The sequence below is a fragment of the Euprymna scolopes genome, chromosome 13 (assembly GCF_053919585.1).
Source record: "Euprymna scolopes isolate OS-2025 chromosome 13, ASM5391958v1, whole genome shotgun sequence".
NCBI classification, from domain to species: domain Eukaryota; kingdom Metazoa; phylum Mollusca; class Cephalopoda; order Sepiida; family Sepiolidae; genus Euprymna; species Euprymna scolopes.
In genome coordinates this window covers 38033205-38055710 of record NC_136494.1, presented here as the reverse complement: position 1 = coordinate 38055710, position 22506 = coordinate 38033205, and the positions used below count along the sequence as shown (strand labels likewise).

General features: G+C 33.9%; 1 protein-coding gene across 3 annotated transcripts in view; it reads left to right on the top strand.

The window, feature by feature from the left end:
• Positions 1–10: 10 nt before the first annotated feature.
• LOC145291976 (TIP41-like protein) overlaps positions 11–22506 on the top strand; it is a 36466-nt gene continuing 13970 nt past the window's right edge. Inside the window, exons 1-4 of one of the 3 annotated variants that reach the window (XM_080137919.1) lie at positions 11–115; positions 4092–4212; positions 8841–9020; positions 11652–11757. In XM_080137919.1, the coding sequence (XP_079994045.1) occupies positions 4097–4212; positions 8841–9020; positions 11652–11757 (402 nt within the window). In that variant the 5' untranslated portion in view covers positions 11–115; positions 4092–4096. Of the gene's footprint in view, positions 235–4091; positions 4213–8840; positions 9021–11651; positions 11758–22506 lie in introns of all 3 variants that reach the window. The other 2 variants (XM_080137920.1, XM_080137918.1) reach the window with 2 other exon arrangements.

Sequence of the window (22506 nt, the reverse complement as noted above, 5' to 3'; positions counted from 1 at the left end):
AACCGCAATCCCAGAATGCAAAATACAGACGATTTCCGGTCAATTTCTAACATGAGTTTCGTCGTCTTTCTAATTTAAATATTTGTTTTTTTCTGAACCACGATTCATACAGGCGGTAAATATTACTTTGTTGGTCTAACGAGACTTTCACATCAGTTATAATTGTATAACTATTCTGCTTGAACTGACATCATCTTAATTTCCCTTGGGTTTATATCAAAATGTACGGAGGAGGTAAAATGAGTATCTATCAAAATTAAATTTAATAAGAAAAAACTCGCGAAATTATTTTTTTTTTAAATACTGAATTAGTTTAATCTTCATAAAAAAAAAACAAATGTTTAAATAAAGTTTGCGATTTATTTTCTGCGAGTTCTATTAGTTTAAAATAACATTAAGATAACAAATAAATTCTTTTTTTTCCATGCTTGTCTTAATAAATCACACAAACAGAAAAAAGACACTTGTTTATGTATGAAATATTTTTTTTATTGCCTAATTAATCAAACGAAAACAAATGAACGTGTTTGTGGTCTTATGATAAACTGAAAAGTATTATTCCTTTCAAATCTTTTCTGTTTTTTTTTTTTAGTTTTCTCGAATTTAAAATTCATTCATTTTCCCGAGTCAATTATTTGATGAAAGGAATTTGCGTAACCGAAATTTGTCTTTACAATGAAAAACATTGTGTAAAATGCTCAGGTGCTCTACAACTCTGTCTCAATAAAACTGAAGTTAGAAAATAATTTTCGTTAATTCCTACTTCAGTCACGTAAATTATTCAGAGCTAAATACGTTCCGTTATCACTCTAAAAAAAGAAAGAAAGAAATTTGTTAAAATAAGACTTTTTTTTGTTATTTCAGAATACGAGCCGTGTGCGTGCTCGTGCTCCCCGCTGGGCGCTGTGCTCTGCTCCCGTGCTGAAATAATTTTTCTATTTAGAAATCCATTCTTAACATGAGAAGCGGGCCCGGTTTTTTTTTTTTTTTAACTCTTTCAACCAACAATTTATAAAAAAAGATACAGTAAAAATGGAATTTAGCTGGAAAATCCTATCTAAAAATAGCTGGGTTCGTATTCTGTACTTTTTGCAAAAATTACATAATTAACCCTTGTCTTAAAAAATATTAAAAGCACTTTCATCGTACACATAGAACTCCGAAATTAAAACTAGGCCAGAAAAATATAGTCGTCATCTTTATAAAGAAGTCGAGAAAAGCTAACTGAAGAAGAACGATAACTCAAGTTTACAATCCCGTCCTTTAATTAGATCAAGTTATCGTTCTTTCTTAGATAGTTTTTCTCGAGTCTTTTATAAATGACAGTTGCTATATTTTTCCTATCTAGTTTTCATTTTGGCGTTTCACGTGTACGATGAAACTTTATTGTTCGTAAGGTACTTTTCGATAGAATTTTCGGATATTTTTTAACTGTAGTTAGCAAAACAAATAAGAGGTGAAAAAAACAAATCAAATTTACAGTGAACAAATAAATGTTATCAAAAGCAAGAAAGATAATCAAAAACAGTGTTGACAGTAGACTCTCGCGTGGAGTCTCGATAATGTTTCAAAAATCGAAAATTAAACAGAATTACAACTAATAAGGCGAGAGACCTAATTCTACTTTTACTAAGAATATTCGAGTAAATGTAAGAAAAAATGTAAAAACAAAATAAAATTATATATTATATTTACTTTTTGTTACGTTAAATGAAATAGTTTTTGTTTGAAATAGATACTTTTATTGTTTTTTTTTCTTACATTTTTCTTACATTTACTTGAATGCTCTTAGTAAAAGTAGAGTGACGTCTCTTTGATGAACAGGTCTTTCTTTATGATTCACTGATAACTTATTAATCGTGCGAAAATTTAATCTTCAACCAAACTATATTTTATCTGTATTTGTGCGTAATTTTCGATTTTTCAACGATTATCGAAACTCTACGTAATTGTTTAATGGCAACCATGTCTTTTGTCGTTTTAACTTAACGAAAGTTGACAGTAGCTGTACATTAAACTAGAGGAATAAACGCTTTAAAATAAGTTAAAATAAACAAAAAATTATCCAGGTAGGTAGAAAAATAACTTATCTTGCGTTTGGTTACATTTATTTTTGTGTTTTTTGTTTTGTATTTTTTTCAAGTGAAATACAATGTTTGCAATATTTTTTTTTAATTGTTAGGTGAAAGTACAGAGTTAATAAAGAATACTTATAGCTCTACTTGGCAGAACTTCAGATCAGTCAGTCAGCAGTCACCCTCTAAATTCTTTGTTGGTGATTGTTTTTGAAAATATTTCTCCAGTTTGATTCACGAAAGTTTACCATTCATGAAATTAAAAAATACATGTATTGATTCACGCTATTTTTAAAATAGTATTTTCAAGTTTAATTAAAGTTTTATGATATCTGTTTTTATTAAATGGTAAGATTAAATTACAGAGTAGACACAAAACACCCTCACCTCCCTTTCTAAGTGCACTGCACTAGTACCAAAATTACTTTATATTAATCTTGTGATAGATAGGGGTGTAATATCCTTGCTCCCTATTTTGGGAGTAACTATGGAAATAATAGGTAAAATTATAGAATATGTTTATTTATTTATTTTTTTACATAAGAACTGTAACCTTTCTTTCTATAGCACACCAAACATCACATACACTGGCACTCACATGGAGTTTATGTATATAAAAATTGGATTTTCCCACTGACAATGCACGGGAGATAACTCTTTCTTATCAAAATACTGTTAGTTCTAGGGAGGGGTACCCGGCGTTGCCCGGGTGTTTGGAGGTGGGGGGGGGGGGTAAAGAAAAAGTAAGTATGAGGATCGAACCCGAATCGTTGAGGCAAAGTTGTAAATTAAAGTGTGAAAAAAAAAACGTGCGATGTTAACCATTGTTCCACCGCGAGATGCTACCGGAAACACGTTTGAATTTATTTAATTACTTGGATTTAGCAGGTGCCCGTTTTAATGAGTTAATGAGGTCAAGTTTGACTGCGGGATAGTATTCATTTACTGCTGAACGCTTTTTTTTTTCCCCCAAGATGTAATAGGATAAAGACTAACCCACATTCGGCGAGCGACAAATATTGAATAGTTATCTTCCCGAAATCGAGCAAATTAAATAGACAGGCGAGCTTCATTGTTAACTGTGAGATATTACGATTCATATGTGATATAAAAAGTTTTAAAAAGTTGTGAAGCGAGTGACCGCTTCTCTGAAAAAAGCCTTTTGTTGACATACAGAAAAAGCGAACACACACACATATATACATACATTTTCGCTTTTATATATATAGATTATGTATGTGTGTATATATTTATTTCTATGTATAAGATTCACTCCTAAACTAATTAACCGATCACTGGACTTTTTAACGTGGCTATTAGGTGTAAAGGAGTCTGATGTGGGCTATATTTAAATTTAGTTTTATGCAAAGAAGGCAAAGCAGGGATGGAAGTATTTTGTGAAAATCAACTTCAAGTTTTGAGAATTTGTACCTATTCTATATTTTGATCTTACAATTGAATAAAAAAAACATATCAGAAAACTTTAATTAAACTTGGAAATACAATAAAAATAGCGCGGATCAGTTAGTGCACTAGCACCAAAATTTCCAACCAAGTATTTCCAATTTTCAGAAAATTTGATCCATAGTTATTAGATATCAATTAAAACAAGATTCCATAAATCAATTTCTTCTTAAGGTCTATTAATCTTAAGTCTGCAATTTTTGACATTTTCTAGAATCAAAATCATATGATTTTTTGGTCAAAAATGGAATAAGGATTCTAGACATCAGGTTTAGTATAACCATATATTAATTTTGATCTTTGTTAAGGGACATAAAAGTGGTGCAAAACTGTTCTATTCAGGAATTTCATTTGCCCTCTGATGAGTATTCTTTAGTTGCCTATGTACAGACAATTTGAATCACAAAAAAAACAAACAAATTTTGTATCTATTTTATGGCTATCTTAAAACTTCTAATTTTCAAACATGTAAACAAGAAACAAAAAACGCGATTAATGTAAGACTATTTGATTGTTTTCTAATTTTTTATTTATTTTTATCATTTTTTACAGCTAGGATGGCTGAGACCATTCCAAAACCAAAAGCGAAAAGACAATCTTTTGAGTTTGGTGGTTGGATTCTAACTGCTGTCGAAAGTCACATTTTAGAATCAGAAGGTCCTGAAAGAGAACGGTAGGTGTTTCATTGTACAATTTTTTTCTTTGTTTTTTAAATCTATAATTAAGCTAAGGCAAGTTCATGTTCATATGTACATTATAACCTGCTACCCCTTTTTGTAAAAAATGGGATTACTTTGTTGTTGAAGCTTTATATTTAAATAATATTTAGTTGTTAATTATTTGGATGATAAGAAGGAAGAGAATACTCATTTAAAATGTAACGATCGCTACTATTATATAAAAGTCACTTTGTGGGTGTATGTTTTTTTTTTTTACATGGTAGTTACCACTGATCAAGGCCCGGAAGCCACTCAGTACAGTAATGGGATAGTATCGTAGTAATCGTTAGTATTGGAGATTTGATAAAGTGTCTTACTTAAGGGGGCAGTTCATCAGGAATTTGTTTATGTTGGACTTGAAAACATCCAAGTTGTAGTCAGGTGGGAAACAGGCAGACGGAAGAGAGTTCAACTGGTGTGCACTTCTAAGAAGAAAGCTTTGTTCATGGTATCTTTGTTTTGGTTTTGGCACAGATAAAGAGTGAGGAAAATTTTTGACAGTGGTTTCAGCTAGACAGTGTTTATTGTGAAAGATTGACAGTGGTTTCAGCTAGATGGGTGTTTATCGTGAAAGATTGCCATGGAAGTAACGATAAAACAAAGACAGGCTTGCAACGTCTCTTCTGTGGGAGAGAGGTTGCAGATAAAAGGGCATCCCCCACTAAGCCACGAAGTCTATTTTGTACTCTGTGGCAGCAGTACTCCATCCTTGGACGTACTTGACTTTTATATAGGTAGAGAATTGCATCAGCAGTGAGATATCTTCTGGAGTGGTAGAAGGATCCTACCATTTTTCCAGCGACCTTGGCAACAGACTTGATGTACGTGTTCCATTTCAGGTCAAGAGTAAAGGTCAATCCCAGAAGCTTATCAAAACATGAAGCCTCCCCTAAACGAGAGCCATCCATTTCAATTGATACCAGATGGGGATCAGAGCGTTGATGATGTAAAGATAGGAGCTTAGTTTAAGATGCATTAAAAGTAACCAGCCACCTCTTCCCCCACTGTACTGTGCGCTCAAGATCAGAGGAGAGAGAATCAGAGAGAACTTTGTCATTTAGATATGTTGCCATAGATGGTTTTGTCATCAGCATAGATGTCAACGAATGATTTAAGTATGTGTTTTGGGAGATCATTGATGTAAATCAGGAAGAGAGTTGGGCCCAGGATGGACCCCTGAGGGACTCCAGCATTAATACTGTGGGCCTTTAATTTCTGTCCATCAACCACTACTTTTATGAGCCTATCAGAGAGAAATGATTTAATAATTGAGAAAACATTTCCAGTTATACCGTAGCTGGAAATCTTGTGAAGTAGGCCCTTATGCCATACCGTATCGAAGGCCTTCGATATGTCAAGAGCAATTGCCCTAGAAAGAAAGCCTTTGTTGAGAGATTCATTAATCCTATGAGATATAACCGTTAGCACATCTGCTGTAGATCTGGCAGAACGGAAACCATATTGCATGTCACTAAGAAGGTTATTTCTGCTTAGGTGGTTGACTACTTGTCCATTTAATATGGATTCCAGCAACTTACTCATGACATACAGGAGACTTATGTGAGTGAGTTCCTTATAGGTTCTGAAACGGCTGAGCCTATATTTTGCAAATTTCACGCAAAGGTAATTTATATGTCTGGCAGTGTTCTTAGATATCTTTTATAATAGAAATTCTTCCGATAAGTATCGAAAATCAAAAAAAATCGGATCCTAGAAATAGTCTTTCTTTCTTTCTTATAGATAAAAAATAATGTTTAAAGGAGAATATTTTAGGTTTTAAGGGAGATAATAAAATCTTAAATAATTTTTTCTTAGAAAAAACCATATGTAGACATCTGGAAACATAGCTCAGTGGTAAAGCATTCAACTACAGATTGAATGATCCCATATTTAAGCCCAGGGGTACCTCACCATTTTATTTGAATTTTTCTTGCATGGATGGTGCAATTTTAGATTTTGTAGGATGCATCATAGGCAGTATATATTGAAAACTTTAAGCATGTGAAGATCTTTGAACTGGAGTCGGTTTTCACAGCTGTACAGCATTATTAGCACTTTGTATATCCTTAATTAGAAGGGTAGAAAATGAACCTTGGTTTACTTTTAGCAGTTTCGTAACTCTCGCTTCTTTTATTTTGTTCTTTAGTCCTCACATACCATAAGAAATGCTTCTTATAAAGGAGAGAAAATTGTTGTTTTCGGAGTCTGAGTGTATCTTATTGTTGGCCAGTTTTTGACCTTGAAATGATAATGTAAAAAAATTTTTTAGCTCCTTATATTAAGTGAGTTTAATGTCTGGAACAATTTCCATTAAAAAAAATTGCAATTATGAGATTTTTCTTATGATAAAGGAATGTGAAATTTGGTAGGAATGATTTCCTGTGGGAGGATCATGTTTCCCTTTTTATTTATTTTTTTTTATAAATAGGTCCCTGAGAGAGCATAAAATTTGCAGTTGTCATTTTAAATGAAATTTTTACCATAGGCAAATGTCTGTGTTGCACTAGCTGCTGTTATGCTTAAAACGTGACTATTCACAGTAAACCCATCAAACATGTCACTCCATTTATTTCGGGCATAAATTGAGTTTCTCCAGTAGTTATGAGATGAGATTGAAGCAGAATCGGTTGGGTAGCTTTCCAAAAACACAGCACCAAAAAGGGTGTTGTAAGTAAAAGTTTATTTACATCTTTCCAGTAGTTTTATGTGATTGTATCACTTGGACTAAAAACCACCCAATCGCATTGAGGTGTTTCAAAGTCACGTAGTGCGTTTCATTATGGGATATAAAAAAAAATATCCACCCTCCATCAAACTACTTTCTTACCCCCTCTATTTGATAGAATCAGAAGTAAAAACCTTAAACGTTTTGGCTATGTAAAACAACCACGGACCTGTCAAAGTTATGCTTTGATGTTAGAAAGCAAAAGAGTCAGAAGAAAGCCAAGGAAAAAGTGGAGAGAAAATGTTTTTGATTAGAAATTTCTCAACAATTTGGTGTCCATCAACCAACTTGTCCTGGATCGGAAGGAATGGCGAAAAAGAAGTTATGTGAGTTCACAATCTGCATTTTGCGGAAGATGTGACTCATAATGAAATGACAGTAAATTATACAAGATTCTCAAAATCTAAGCAAATCTTGATCCATGCTGTAATTCTACACAAGAAATACTTTTCTGTATATGTAACTTCAGTTGTGCAAACTAGTTTTGTAAAATTTTTTCACCGTAGCATGAAAAGTATTTTCTCATTTCTTTAAAACAGTTTTGGGGTCCGATCTATTGCATTTATTAAGCAACACAAACAGTGGCTTCATAGAGATCCCTAGATGTAAAAGATCTTTCTACTCCAGTAGTTTCTTCCCCAGAACCGCTAGACTCTGGAATTCCATTCCAGGTTACTGCTTCCCTAACTGTACTGACATGCAGAAGTTCAAGTGCAACGTGAAGCGACATCTTGCTACCCAAATCCCAACATAGTATCCCAGTAGTTGCTGCCCCTGATAGTAGCCCTCTACACCAAAGTGGCAATGCACCTTGTTTGGGGTGAAAATGTAATAAAAAAAAAAAAATAATAAAAAAAAATATGATGAACTCATCCTGGAGCGGTTATTCCAGCTAGTATCCATTCGAGTTGTTTGTTTTTTTCGGGTAGAAGGGACATCATTTATATTTATGCAGATACTGGAATAAAATATAACCCATTGTATCACAGATGAGATTGCTTGAATTAGAAAAATATGAGCTTGTAAAGCTAGTTAAATAAAAAAAATAAGATAAAATCCAAAATTAATTTCTTCCTACTCTGTCTCTCTTTCTTTACAGCTATGGGTTAAATTATATTGCTACCTGTGGTGATATTCTACTTTGTTTATAATTGACTATTCTAATCTTGTTATTCTTTCCTTTCTTTATTATCAAAATGTTTAGCGAGAGAAACTATAAACTGAGGGAATCAAACAACATAAAGTTGGAGAGGGTGAGTAATAGATAGAAACTCAGTAAAAAATTAGTGATGGTGATTAAATCGTAAATTTTGGCTAATCAGAACGATTAATATATTATTTCATTGGAATTCATTATTGGTGCAGTGGATAGAGACGTTGAATCTCTATGGTTCCAGGTAAAAATTGTCTGAAGATAGTGGTTTCAATCCTACCTAAACAGCAACTAAAAAAGATGTGGATAAAAGTCCGCAATAAATAAATTAACAGAACAATTAAAATAGATATTTTAAAAACATAGCTCTATCCCAATACTAAGGATTATTTTTAGATGTATTTTGTGTAATTAATATATATATAAAAAAAAATTAATAGATTAACTCACCTATGACATACAGCTGTATTGCATTATTGTGCTTATTCGCTCTTAGTATATTGTTAATTAGAAGGGTAGAAAATGGACCTTTGTTTAATTTTTGGCAGACTTGTTAACTTTCGCTTTCTTTATTTTGTCTTATAATAAGTTAAATAGATTATTCACACTGTTGAATGAAATGTGGTTGAATAAATGTTGAAAAGTAAAAAAAAGTTTTATAATATTTGGGAATTGTTTTATTTTTATTTTTTCTATTTTTCCAGGTTTGAAAATGTCTTGCAGTTACCTCAGTTACCGGAAATGGTATTTGCTGAAAATCTTCTCCGGCTTCAACATAAAAACAGTTATGGCATTGAATTCAATACTTTAGATGCTTTAAAACGAGTTGATTCCAAGAATGACCCTCTCCAAGTTGCAGTTTCGGATGCATGGAAAAATGCCCGGTATGTTTTGGTTTGATTAAGGTTGTTTGCGTTTCATAAAAATTTAGCTTAAATATTGGGGGAAGGAGTGTAAAGTTAATTTGTGGTGAAATATATAGTTAATGAATGCCATGTTAAATGTTAACATTAGAGAACATCAGATTGAAAGAATAACTTCCCCCCCCCATCACCCCATCCCCTCTTTGTCTCTGAATTGATGAATGATGCCATGTGATGTCATCCCCTCTAGAGACTTACATTTTGGTGTAAAGATTTGCCTAGAAAATGACCAGAGTTACTTCCCCTTCATAAAGTTTATTTTGCTTTTCTGTTATTAAAAACTAACTGTACATATGAGAGCAGAGTTAGACACAAGGTTGGTTTTTAATGTGGAAAAAATTCAATTCCCCAAATAGGGGCATTCTGGATTGGGACAAAATTAAAATTTTCTTAGTCTGGAAGGATTTGTCAGTGACAGAAAAGATGAAGTGTAGTATTAGGTTGGTGCAAAAACAATATTGTTTTTTCACATCTGTTACTTTTATGTATGATTTCTGAATTAATTCATTGATATATATATATATATATATATAGCTATGTTATATATCATTTTGAAGCACGTTTTTCACTCTATTGAATCGTGTTATTCGTTATTATTCTCAATCTCTTCGTTTATTTTTTTGCAAGCTTTTTAAGAGTATGGACAAAATTCAAATCCACACGATTTTCTTGTTCCAGTTCAAACTAGGTCGAAAAGCTGCGATATCAATGATGCATTTGACCTAGGAATGACTAACGAACATGTGGCACAATAGTGGTTCAAGAAATTTCGCAATGGTGACAAGAGCCTTAAAGATGAAGACTGTCACATTGATAACAAACATTTGAAAGCCTTAATAGAAGCTGATCCTCACAAAACCGCACAAGAAGTTGCTGTTGAACTCGAGGTCGACCACTCAACAGTCGTTCGCTATTTAAAGCAAATAGGGAAGTCAAAAAAGTTGGATAAATGGGTGCCGCATGAATTGAACCATAATTAAAAAAATTGTCATTTTGAGGTGTCTTCTACGCTCCTTCTACATAACAAAAATGACCCATTTCTTGAATGGATTGTGACATATGATGAGGAGTGGATCCTCTACAACTACTGGTGACTTTTGGCACAGTGGTTGGATGCCGAAGAAGCTCCACAACACTTTCTGAATCCGAAATTGCACCAAAAAAAGGTTATGGTGACTTTGGTGATCTGCAGCCGGTCTCCATCCATCATAGCTTCTTGAATCCGGGCGAAATGATTATGGTGAAGTACTGCCAACAAATAGATGAAATGCACCAGAAGCTCCAATGTAGGCGTTTGAAATAGGCCAATATGAAGGGACCAATTCTCCTCCATGACAATGCTTGTCTGCATGTTGCTCAACTGACCCTGCAGAAGCTGAATGAACTGGGCTACAAGACTCTGCCTCATCCGCCATATTCACCGAACCTCTCGCTCACCAATTATCACTTTTTCAAGCATCTCAACAACTTCCTGTGCGATTAATGCTTTAAAAGCCAAGATGATGCCGAATCGACCTTCAATGACTTCATCGCTTCCAGAAATTCTGATTTCTATGCTAATGGGATAAATAAACTTGTTTCTTGTTGGCAAAAATGTGTCGATTCTAATGGTTCTTATTTCGATTAATAAAGTTTTTTATGAAAGGAGTTATGACTTTCTGAAGTTGAACATCAAAAAACATTATTTTTATACCAACCTAATATCTTTTCTGATACTAAAAATAGATCTTAGCCAGAAGCTCAAAAAACTTTTGTTCTCTTTTATTTCTTTTTTTTTTTCTTTTGCTTGTTTCTTTCAAGATACTTTTTGTATTCTTTAAAAGATAAATTTAACACAACCATTGTATCATTCTTATATCAATTCTTTCTATGAAACACATCATTCTTTCACACTATCCTAATAATCCAATTCAATAAATTTGGCAACAAACAAAACATGCTTCAATTGCCATGTAGGGAAAAGGTAGTAGAAATTTACACAGAAGAGAATAGAATAAAAGCTGTTCAGATTGGCCTTGAATTGCTGCATCACATATTTACCACATGTTCTGAAAGTCCATTCCATGATCCAAGGATCCTGATTGAGAAAGAGTCCCTACTTCAATTCAATTAAATAATGTTTTCAAGAACATGTACTGTAATGGATAAAGTACTTGGTAAAATTCAGTTGGAAATGATACTCTTCTGGAGGTTGAAGGTTCAATCCTCAGTGCAAGCGATACTAAAAAATGCAATTGTGAATTCCTTAAGACTTCTACTTGATTATGAAGAACAAAACGGGAGCATGCTACACCCGTAGATTAAATTAAGGATTCTGTTTGAAATTCCATGCAGATTCCCAAGTTTGACAGAAAGGTTGCCGAGTTCAACAAGATACACCTGAAGAATGTAAGAGGTTACATCGGCCAAAATGTGAAAATAATACTTAATAGTATTCGCAATAATCTAAAGACAACATTTTTAAAGTTAGAATTTTGATCTTTAGCATATTGGAATACTGGGGAGAAATTTAATATTGTAGACTAAAAATTATTTTAAAATTTTTTTTCATAATTTAAAAAACAAATGTATAGAGTTTATATTTCTTTTCAGTGCTGACTGTGAATTTATTAAACAAGTTGTGAAACCATTTGATTGGACATTTTCCACAGATTATAAAGGCACTATTTTTACGAAAGATCCAAATCATTCTATAAAAGTAAGTGCACGTTTCATTTCTTTTTTTTTTTTGCTACTTTTCATCTGATATTTGATGATCAGTACTGAATATTTGATGCTACTTTGCAAATAAAGTATATAAAAATAACAAAAAGCCTTAGTTTTTTGAAATCTAACATATAAAGTTATCTTGTCAGCTTTTCAAAATCAGACCCAAATAATATTTATGTTGATAAATCCAACTCTAATTTCAACTCACCAATTTTCATTTATTATTATTGTACCTTCTTATTGATAGTATAACGATGTGTTTCACTACAAATTATTTTTAAAATTATCTATGACGGGAAATATGAAATTATTTTAAATAATGGGTACTTGTACAGTTTAAACAAGACATTAAAAAAATGAAAATATCGAAAAAGGTTATATTGCACGTATCCGTTATGGAATGAAGTTCTCCAAAAAAAATTTCACTTAATTTGATCAAGTGTTTTTTTTTTTAAAGTTTTTTTTTACAGCGAAAAAACAATTTGTTATGATACCGAGCAAAAGGTTTGATTTTTAGAAAGAAAAGCTAATATTAAAGATGGGGAGGGAGTGTCGGCGCTTTAACTGGAGTTATCGCCCCGTGGCGTGTTTAACAAATTCCATAATGGCTGACTTCAACGCGCTCTCATAAGAACATGTTTTTCTGCTGTAAAAAAAAAAAACTACTCAATCAAATTAAATGAAATTTTTTTTTTTTCGGAGATCTTCAGTCCAAAATGGATACGTGCAATATAACCATTTTTTGATATTTTCATTTTTTTAATGTCTTGGTTAAACTGTACCAGCACCAAATAATGACTTAAAAATACAAATCAGCAACATTTGTTGAGAAATATAATAGGAGGAATTGTCTACCTTACAACTAAAATTTTATTTCTTTTTCTGTATAAGTTATAACAAGTCAGCCATCTCCATGTTCATGCTTGGATAAACCATAGATGCAAAAAATAATGGTCATTTATTTAAATGTTAGGTGCAAAATAAAATAGTACAGAAAAGTAGATCTTTGTTTTTGAAATGGACCAGAGTTTTACAGAGATATGAGTTCTCTTCTTTTTTAGTGAATTCTCTATTTAAAAAAAACAAAAACAGAAAAGGCATATTTCTACTTAAAACAATAGAACTTCTCATAGATATTAGTTTTCAGCTATTTTATTAAAAAAAAATTTTTATATAAGAAAAAGCTGAGTTTAGCTGCTCTTCAGACCGTTTTTTTTTTTTTTTTTTTTTCTGAAAATGTTAATTTTACGGTAAAGACTTAAAAAAATTAATGATTGGGGTTAGATGACTTTTCTTTCATCCAAGAATGATTTCCTTCCACATAAACAATGTTTTTCTGTTAATTTTAACTCCCATAGATGAAGTTGATTGATGTTATTTAAGAAAGACATTTTTTTTTGTGCTGCTCTATCTCCACACAGGGAGCTCTGACCCCACAAGAATGGGAAATTTCTCTCAATTTCAGCTATTTTTGCAATAGACTATTCACCTTCCTTATTTTAACACTAGATGCCAATACCAAAAATCAAACTATTAAAAAAAAAATAGATTTTAGTTGGGTCTGTTTTTTTTTGTTTTTTTTTTCATGAGAATGTGAAAACTCATCAGCTATTTTGCTTGTTATGGCATTTAATTTTGGTGAAACCGGTTCCATGTAACTTATCAAGAATATGCTGTTAAATATGAGATTATTTGAGTTCAGAATTATCTGTGTAACTTATTTGAAAATCTTTTGTACATTAAAAACATCTAAATTTTCACTATTAATTAAACAGAAAAACATTTTCCTCTTCTATTATTTTCTGCATCCAGTGATGTGAGTTTTCTGTTAATTGGCTGAAACGTACAAAAAAGCAAATTCCTCCCAACAATATTAGAGCCTACCATTTTCTCTGCTATTTAATTGAAATCCACCGTTTCACTTTATTTCTTTACCTATCTTCTTTTTAACTGCTATTTCACCCTTAAACAAAGCACAGTGTCACTTGAACATTAGGGGCTACTATTTGGGACCAAATCTACAGAGACACTATGTAGGGAGCAGTGAGGTATCTGTTTAGACTACACTTGAACTTCTGCATGTCAGTACAGTCAGGGAAGCAGAAACTGGGAGTTTAACAGTTTGAAGGGAGAAGCTTTCTGGCATTTAAGGATCTTTACAATGAAGGGGTAAAATTTTTCTGCTTGTTGTGTTAGTTGGGAGTATTTTCATCAAGGGGGCGGGGTACAAGTGCTTTGAGTCCGTCAGAAAACATTTTAATAAAGTATGAAATAAATAACAGGCACAGAAAGTCCCATTTTGATAACTAGCAGGAGTGTGTGGCGTTGCCAAGGTGTTTGTAGGTGTGTGTTGAGCAAAAATAAAAAAAAAGTGGTAGTAGGCAGGCAGGTTCGAACCCGTACCATAAAGGAGGAAAATATGTGAATTAAAAGAGTTGGTAATTAACTTTTGCTCGGGTGGAAAATATTGGCACAAAGACAAAATTAAAAAACAGAGAGAGGTGGGATCGAACTTGAAAATGTAGGGTAGTTAGTCTTTCTCGCTAACCATTACGCCATCGTGGATAGCGAAATCAATGAGTCAGTAATTTTACTTAAAAATCATGCACACACAAAAATGAACGTTGGTTTTTAAATAGATATTTATGGCGTCGTTTCGTAAATCGTACATATTATAAGGAGTATATAGAAAATTCTAAAACATAGTAAGCCCCCGGAGAACTCCTGCGAAAAAAGGCTTTGCCGGACATACAGAAAAAATACACAAGCACATACTAACACACATTTTACCTTTTTTTATATATACTAGGGGGGGGGGTACCCGACATTGCCCGAGTGTTTGGAGGTGTGTGTGGTCGGACTAGGGGGGGGGGTATTAATGAAAACCTAAGAATAAGCAAAGTAAAAAAAGAAAACAGAAAAACGAACATTAAAACTTATCTGAAAAATAAAGCGGGCGGTTGGGGGGGGGGGTTAATCAAAACATTGAAAAAAAAAAAACTAACGTAAGGCAAACGAACGATGTTAAATGTAAAAATCTGAAAAACAAAAACAAAAAAGAAAACAGAAAAACGAACGTTAAAACTTCTGAAAAATAACCCCCCCCCCCCAAAAAAAAAAAAAAAATGTGAAAAATGGCTTAAATAAGCCTGTTTCAATATTAAAATTTAAAAAATCGGTGGGTACCCGGGTGTTTTTGTGTGTGTGGCGATCAGGTTTGAGGGTATTAATGAAAACCTAAGAATAAGCAAAGTAAAAAAAAAACCCAGAAAACACAACATTACGTGAAAAATGGCTTAAATAACCCTGCTTCAATATTAAAATTTAAAAAATCGAAAAAAAAAAAGAAGACATCTCACACCACGATTCGAACCCAAAATGTTTAGATTTTGACCCAACACTCTAACCAACTGAGCTAACACGACGTACATGAAATTGTGTGAGTTCTTCAAATATTTAAACTAAATCAGGTTATGACGTCGGCTGACGCATGCGTAGAACCGATTTCGTCATGAGAGGACGGTTTTTGCTGACCCCCCCCCCCTGTAGAAAAGTGTTGATTTCAGGGTTAAAAAAAAAAAGTAAGTATGAGGATCGAACCTGAATCGTTGAGGCAAAGTTGTAAATTAAAGTGTGAAAAAAAAAATGTGTGACGTTAACCATTGCCCCACCGCGACACGCTAACGGAAACACGTTTGAATTTATTTAATTACTTGGATTTAGCAGGTGCCTGTTTTAATGAGTTAATGAGGTCAAGTTTGACTGCAGGATTTCATTTACTGCTGAACGCTTTTTTTTTCCCTCCCAAGATGTTATAGGGAAAAGACTAACCCACATGTGGCGAGCGACAAATGTTGAATATTTATCTTCCCGAAATCAAGCAAATTAAATAGACAGGCAAGCTTCATTGTTAGCTGTGAGATATTACGATTTATATGTGATATAAAAAGTTTTAAAGAGTTGTGAAGCAAGCGACCGCTTCTCTGAAAAAAGCCTTTTGTAGACACAGAAAAAGCGAACACACATACATACATACATACATTTTCGCTTTTATATTTATAGATAAATGAAACAGAGGTTGGATTTTGGTTGATAGTGCAGGACCTATTAGGTTGACGACTCTTTTTTGAACCTTCCATTATTTAAGCATAAGAGACTAGTGACAGACTCACCAGCCATGATGTGGCAACAATACTCTATACATGGGCAAATAGTGGCTTTGTAGAGATACAAGATACTCTCAGATATCAGGAATTTTCTTGCACAGCAGAGGGAGCCCATTTTCTTTGCAGCAACCTTGGCAATATCCTCAGTGTATTTGTTCCAATTCATGTTGCTCCTGAATGTTAAGCTGAGGAGTTTGAACGAAGAGTCTTTAGTTAGCGTATCTTTTCTCTTAACATTTTTCACCAATTGTTAACTCATGTAAATGACAGTTGTCTCCTTTTTTTTTTTCTTTTTTTTTTTTTTGAAACTGAAATAATTGTGAAACGGGTAGGTGAGTTATGTTACTTGTAATTTCACTTGAGAATCTTTTCAACTAGAAACAAATGTCGACAGGGTAAGTGTAGAATGTAGGGGTTAGATGACTTTGGCTTTTTCAACAAAAAAAAACATTTTTATAAAACGGATTGGAACTGGTTTTGTTGAAGAATGTAAGTCATAGTTATTCAACTCGTGAAACAACCAACTTCGACATAAAAATATTTTGATTATTCCACTTTTATTGCACATCAATACTTGGGAAAAATGTTTTGACATTTCCATTAACTTGCAGTTACAACTATTACTGCGCTATTTAACGTCTTCTGTATCCAGCTGCTGGGGTTGGACACCTTATTATTGTGTCATCATTGGTGTTAATGGTCACTCTCCAAGCATTGCGATCATTAACCAGGTACTCTGTGATGTTTAGAATATGGAGGTCACCCTTGATGTTGTCTAGCCCTCATTTCTTTGGCTAGGTACAGTAATTGCGTCTAACCAGGACAACATTTTGTGTTGCCAAAGGTTGTCGTTCATTCTCTTCACATGCCCAAACCATCTCCATCTTCCATGCCTCAGGATAACTTATAAAGAGGGAATGCCAAGATGTTCTCTCAGATTGGCCATATGCCCCTTGTTCCATTTTTGAAGAGCAGATTCATCTGACTATGATGTTGTTGCTTAGAAGGACAAACACTTTACATTTAGCAACATATTTTGCTGGTGCATGTTAATGGCAGACATGCAATTGTTGAATGCTTGGTCAAGGGAAATGGGAGAGGGCATAGTGAATTGAGAATATCTCTGACCAGAGTTAGACCACCCAATAGATATTCTCTTTGTCTAAAGAAAATAAAACCCTCATTGAACGGGAAGAGCTCTGCTAGATCGACTTTGTAAGGAAAACAATGTTCAGAGTTGTCTGTAGACAATGAAAACAGTACTGAATGCTATCTTCAGTTAATATTTTGAGCAGAACCTCTGAACAATGACCACTAACAAAGGTCCAGAACCAGTCAACAGTGAAAAGATCTAAGGAAATGGGAAGGTTGGAAGCGGTCAGTGCTGGAACTGCTGGAGGAAGAGGAGTAAGAGGTAGAAGGAGTTGATTGAACCTTTGAAGTGAGTCAGTGTGTCTCTCCAGGCTGGATAGCTTCCTCTGGGTGTCTTGGTAAAGGACCACGTTATTGGATCTTATGTGGTTTAATCTTGTCAGGCAATGACCTGATACTGCAAGTTTGTCATCAACTAAGTAGACAGGTATAACTTTTAATTTTGAAAAATAGTAGACATTGATTATTTGTTTATAAAGCTTGACGTGTCATTGCTTGATACTGTAAAGTGTCGGCAAGACGACGTATATTTGAAAGCACACCGGTTACCATGAATGTCTTGTTTAAGTAGCCTGCTCTCGCCTCTCATGCAAGCGGGTGAGTCTACTTCTATGGGGGCATGACGCCAAGACCACTCCGATCTTGTAACTGGGCATCTTGGGTTCGATTCCACCTCTACAGATACAAGAACTCTTTGTTGTAGCATTGGCTGGATGGATGGATGGATTGATGAACAACTTTGGCTTGATACAATGAAAGAGACGGTGCAGTATGTGAACGAATGCACACATGCATGTTCACATATTTTTTTCACGCCCTCCCACTTCCGGGGCCACAAGATACTTGCGTTGTGGTCCAATGATTTGAGGCTCTGTAGTAGTCATGCGACGATAACCAAAACTACACAAATCAAAAAACTAAAAAAACAACACCCTCCTAATAGAAGTACCAAACAAACTCTCAGCAAATACACTCCTAAATCAAAACCACATCCACAACCTCAAAATAAAATCCTACCTCCACAAAAGGTGTAATAAAGAGCCCAGAACTAGCACTCTGTTTGCCAGAAGAAATTAAAAATAACTTAAAGGAGCAAGGAGTCACAGAAATCAAAAGAATAAGCATTAAAAAAAATAACCAAACTATCCCAACAAACACCTTTATCTTAAATTTCAATACCCCCAAACCTCCCACAGAAATAAAAATTGGCTATATTATAGAAAAGGTAGAAATCTATATTCCAAACCCATTACGATGCCACAATTGCCATAAATTCGGCCACCGCAAAGATAGATGCACCAGATCACCAACATGCATAAACTGTGGTGGAATTGGGGAACACATAAACTGCGAAATGCCAGCAAAATGTGCAAACTGCAAACAAAACCATGCAGCTGATTCAAAGGAATGCGAAGTTTGGAAAAAGGAAAAACTTATAACAAAAATCAAACACACCAGAAATCTACCATATTCGGAGGCAAGAAGACTAGTTGAGGGCACACCAGATTCCCCAACATACTCAAGTATTGTAAAAACCACAAATAGCACGACCTCAAAACAAGAGACAGTACAAAACAACCTAATTGAACTGATGAAAGAATTGAAGTTACTAATGGGGACATTAATGGAAAACATAACTAAACTAACTAAATGGGACCTGAAGGAGAATCCCCAGTCCCAGAGAGATGAGGCTGAAACTCCAAACTTATCGGATACTACTACTACTAAACCCAAAGATTTTTCAGTTACCAAAACAAAACCTACTAAAGAAAACCAACATAATAAACAAAAAACAAATGGTGCTGGTTGAGGACGAAAACAAATTTGAGCTAATCGAAATCAAGAGCCAAGAAAGGCACTCAAGATAAAAAAAAATCAAAAAGTCCCTCCAAAAAATAAACCCTGGAGACCGAAAAACCTCGACAACGTTCCCAATCTAGATCCAAAACAGAAATACCACCAAATGAGGTTTCAAACCAAAAAACTAAAACAATACAAAAAATGGAAGTGGATAATTTTCTGCAAGTATCTACAAAACCTTCTCAGAAGCAAGAAAGCTGATAAAAGCAACAAAACATACAGATGAATAATAACAATAATAAACAGCCAAAACCCAAACCACCAGCCAAAATACAAAACACTACACACAGAATCATACAATGGAATTGTAGGAGTATAAAAGCGAATTACAACGAGCTACTGGTACTCATATCAGTTAAACCCTGCTGCCATTTGCCTACAAGAACATTCCTACAAGAAAAAAACAAACCTCATAGCAAAATAAATATAAAAACAAAGCTACGAGCAATAGCAACTCAAATTACATTACATAAAACCATCACTATCTGTTTCATATACATACCCCCAAATGAAACTATAAATACCAAAGAAATAAACGACCTTATAGAACAACTCCCCAAACCCTACCTTTTGCTGGGAAACTTCAACAGCCACAACCCAATATGGGGTAGCAAAAAGCTAGACCCCAAATGCAAAACATTGGAAACACTCATAAACAGAACTAATTTATGCTTATTAAACAACAAAACATCAACCTATTTAAACTCTGCCACTGGATCAGGATCATCGATAGACCTAAGCTTATGTGATTCAAAAACTTTTATGGACTTTACATGGGAAATATATGATGATACATGTGGAAGTGATCACTTCCCAATCGTACTGGAAACATCCACCCTGAATGAGGAAACTCCCATACACTGGAAACTAAAAAGAGTAGACTGGGAGAAATTCCAAAGCGAATGCAAAAAAAGATTAGTAAGAAACAAAAATCCAGATCTAGAAGATAATCACTTTACAGAAACCCTTACCACTATAGCAAAGGAATGCATACCTAAAGGACAAACAAAAGCATCCAGAAATAAACCATGGTTCAATGAAGATTGCCGAAAAGCAATAACACTCAAACGTGCAACTCTTCGAAAATTCAAGTCTACACCAACTACCCAAAATTTATTTGAATTTAAAAAACTCAGAGCAAAATCACGCAGAACAATAAAAGAAGCCAAAAAAGAAAGCTGGAAAGACTATGTAAATAAACTCAACACAAATGCAAAACCCAAACAAATTTGGGAAATGGTAAGAAAAATTTCTGGAAAACCTCAAACCTCCACTATAAGACATCTTGTAACAGGACAAAATAAAACCACCACTAAAACAGAAATAGCAAATTTACTGGCCAAAACCTATGCAGAAAACTCCAAAACAAATAATAATCAACAATTCCAGAAAATCAAAACAAAAGAGGAAAGAACAAAAAATTAAATTTTTTATCTAATAACATGGAACACTACAACAAGCCGTTCACTATGACAGAGTTAAAAAACTCAATAGAAATGTCATGCAACACAGCAGAGGGACCTGACGAAATCCGATACGAATTCATCAAACAACTCCCCCAGGAATCCCTTGAATATTTACTACACATGTACAATAACATTTAGACAATGGGAAAACTACCAAAACCTGGAAGACAACAACAATTATACCCATCACTAAGCCAAACAAGGACCATAGCAACCCACAAAACTATAGACCAATAGCCTTAACTAGCTGCTTATGTAAAACAGTTGAACGCATGATAAATAACAGACTAGTCTGGTATTTGGAAAAGAATAATAAAATAACCAAATATCAATGCGGCTTCAGGAAAAAAATGAATACAAATGACAACTTAATTAGACTGGAAACCTACATCAGAGAAGCTAACATAAAAAAAGAACACCTCGTCGCCATTTTTTTTGACTTAGAAAAAGCATACGACACCACTTGGAAATATGGGATATTAAAAGATCTACACAAACTTGGGCTAAGAGGCAGACTCCCAATATTCATTCCAAACTTCCTATCAGATAGAATCTTTAGAACAAAAATAGGACCAACGCTGTCAAAACCAGAAAAACAAATCGAAGGAATCCCACAAGGTAGCATACTTTCAGTTACTCTATTCAATATCAAAATTACATAATCCATTGCCTCGATCCTGGGGTAAATGGCGCCATGTATGTCGATGATTTTATGATCTCTTACCAATCAAAATACATGAACACTATAGAGCGACAAATCCAACAATTAACAAAATACTCAAATGGACTACAACAAACGGCTTCACAATATCAAAAACAAAAACTAAATGCGTACATTTCTGTCAGCAACGAAAGCTACACGTAAACCCAGATTTGAAACTACACAATGATGAAATACCAGTCGTAGATGAATATAAATTTCTTGGCATAACGTTTGACAAGAAACTTACTTTCATACCTCATATCCAAAAGCTTTGGACAAAATGCAACCAGGCTCTACAACTACTACGTGTGGTGGCTCACACAAAATGGGGAGCAGATCAGGATACTCTTCTTAAACTCTACAAAACAATAATTCAATCTAAATCGGACTATGGCTTCATGATCTACGGTTCAGCCAGGAAATCATACCTACAAACATTAAACATGATACATCATCAGAGACTGAGACTTGCACTTGGTGCTTTCCTCACCTCCCCAATAGAAAGTCTTTATGTAAAAGCAAATGAACCATCATTAAAACTAAGATAAGAAAAGCAGGCTATACAATACCTCATCAAATTAAAATCCTGCAACTTAAACCCAGCCCACAACTGCACACTAAACCCATTATACAGAACATTATTCAGCAAAAATGAAAACAAAACAAAGACTTTCGGCTCCGAATGAATCAAATCATTAAAGAAACAAATATCCCCCTAAACAAAATTCACAAAACTAAATTAATAGATATCCCTCCATGGATTATACAAAAACCCAACATAATACTAGATCTCAACAAACTCCCTAAAACAAAAACACACCCCGACACTTACCTGAAAAAATGATCAGAAATTAAAGAAAAATTTCCAAACCACCAAAACATTTACACCTACGGCTCCAAGGACACAAAAAGCACCGGCAGCGCTGCAATAACAGGAAAAACTACCAAAAGAAAAAAACTACCAAACGAAGCATCTATCTTTAGTGCCGAAGAAACTGCCATAGATATGGCACTTGACATTATAACAGAAGACAACAACCAAAAATTTATCATCTTCTCTGACTTATCTGTATTAATAACCATAAAAGGGAAAAAACTAGAAAACTCCTAATAATAAATATAATGATTAAAATAAACAATCTAGGAAAAAGAAAAGAAATCATAGTCTGCTGGATACCAAGCCACATAGGTATAAAAGGAGGAGACAAAGCTGACCTCGCAGCAAAGTCATCCCTAAAAATGACCATAGATAAAAATCTCAAAATTCCCTATACAGACATGAAATCAACAATAAATAAACATTTAAAAGAGAAATGGCAAAAGTCATGGAATCTGAATAAAGAAAACAAACTCTTCAAAATAACACCCAATCTTAAAAAAAATGGACACAG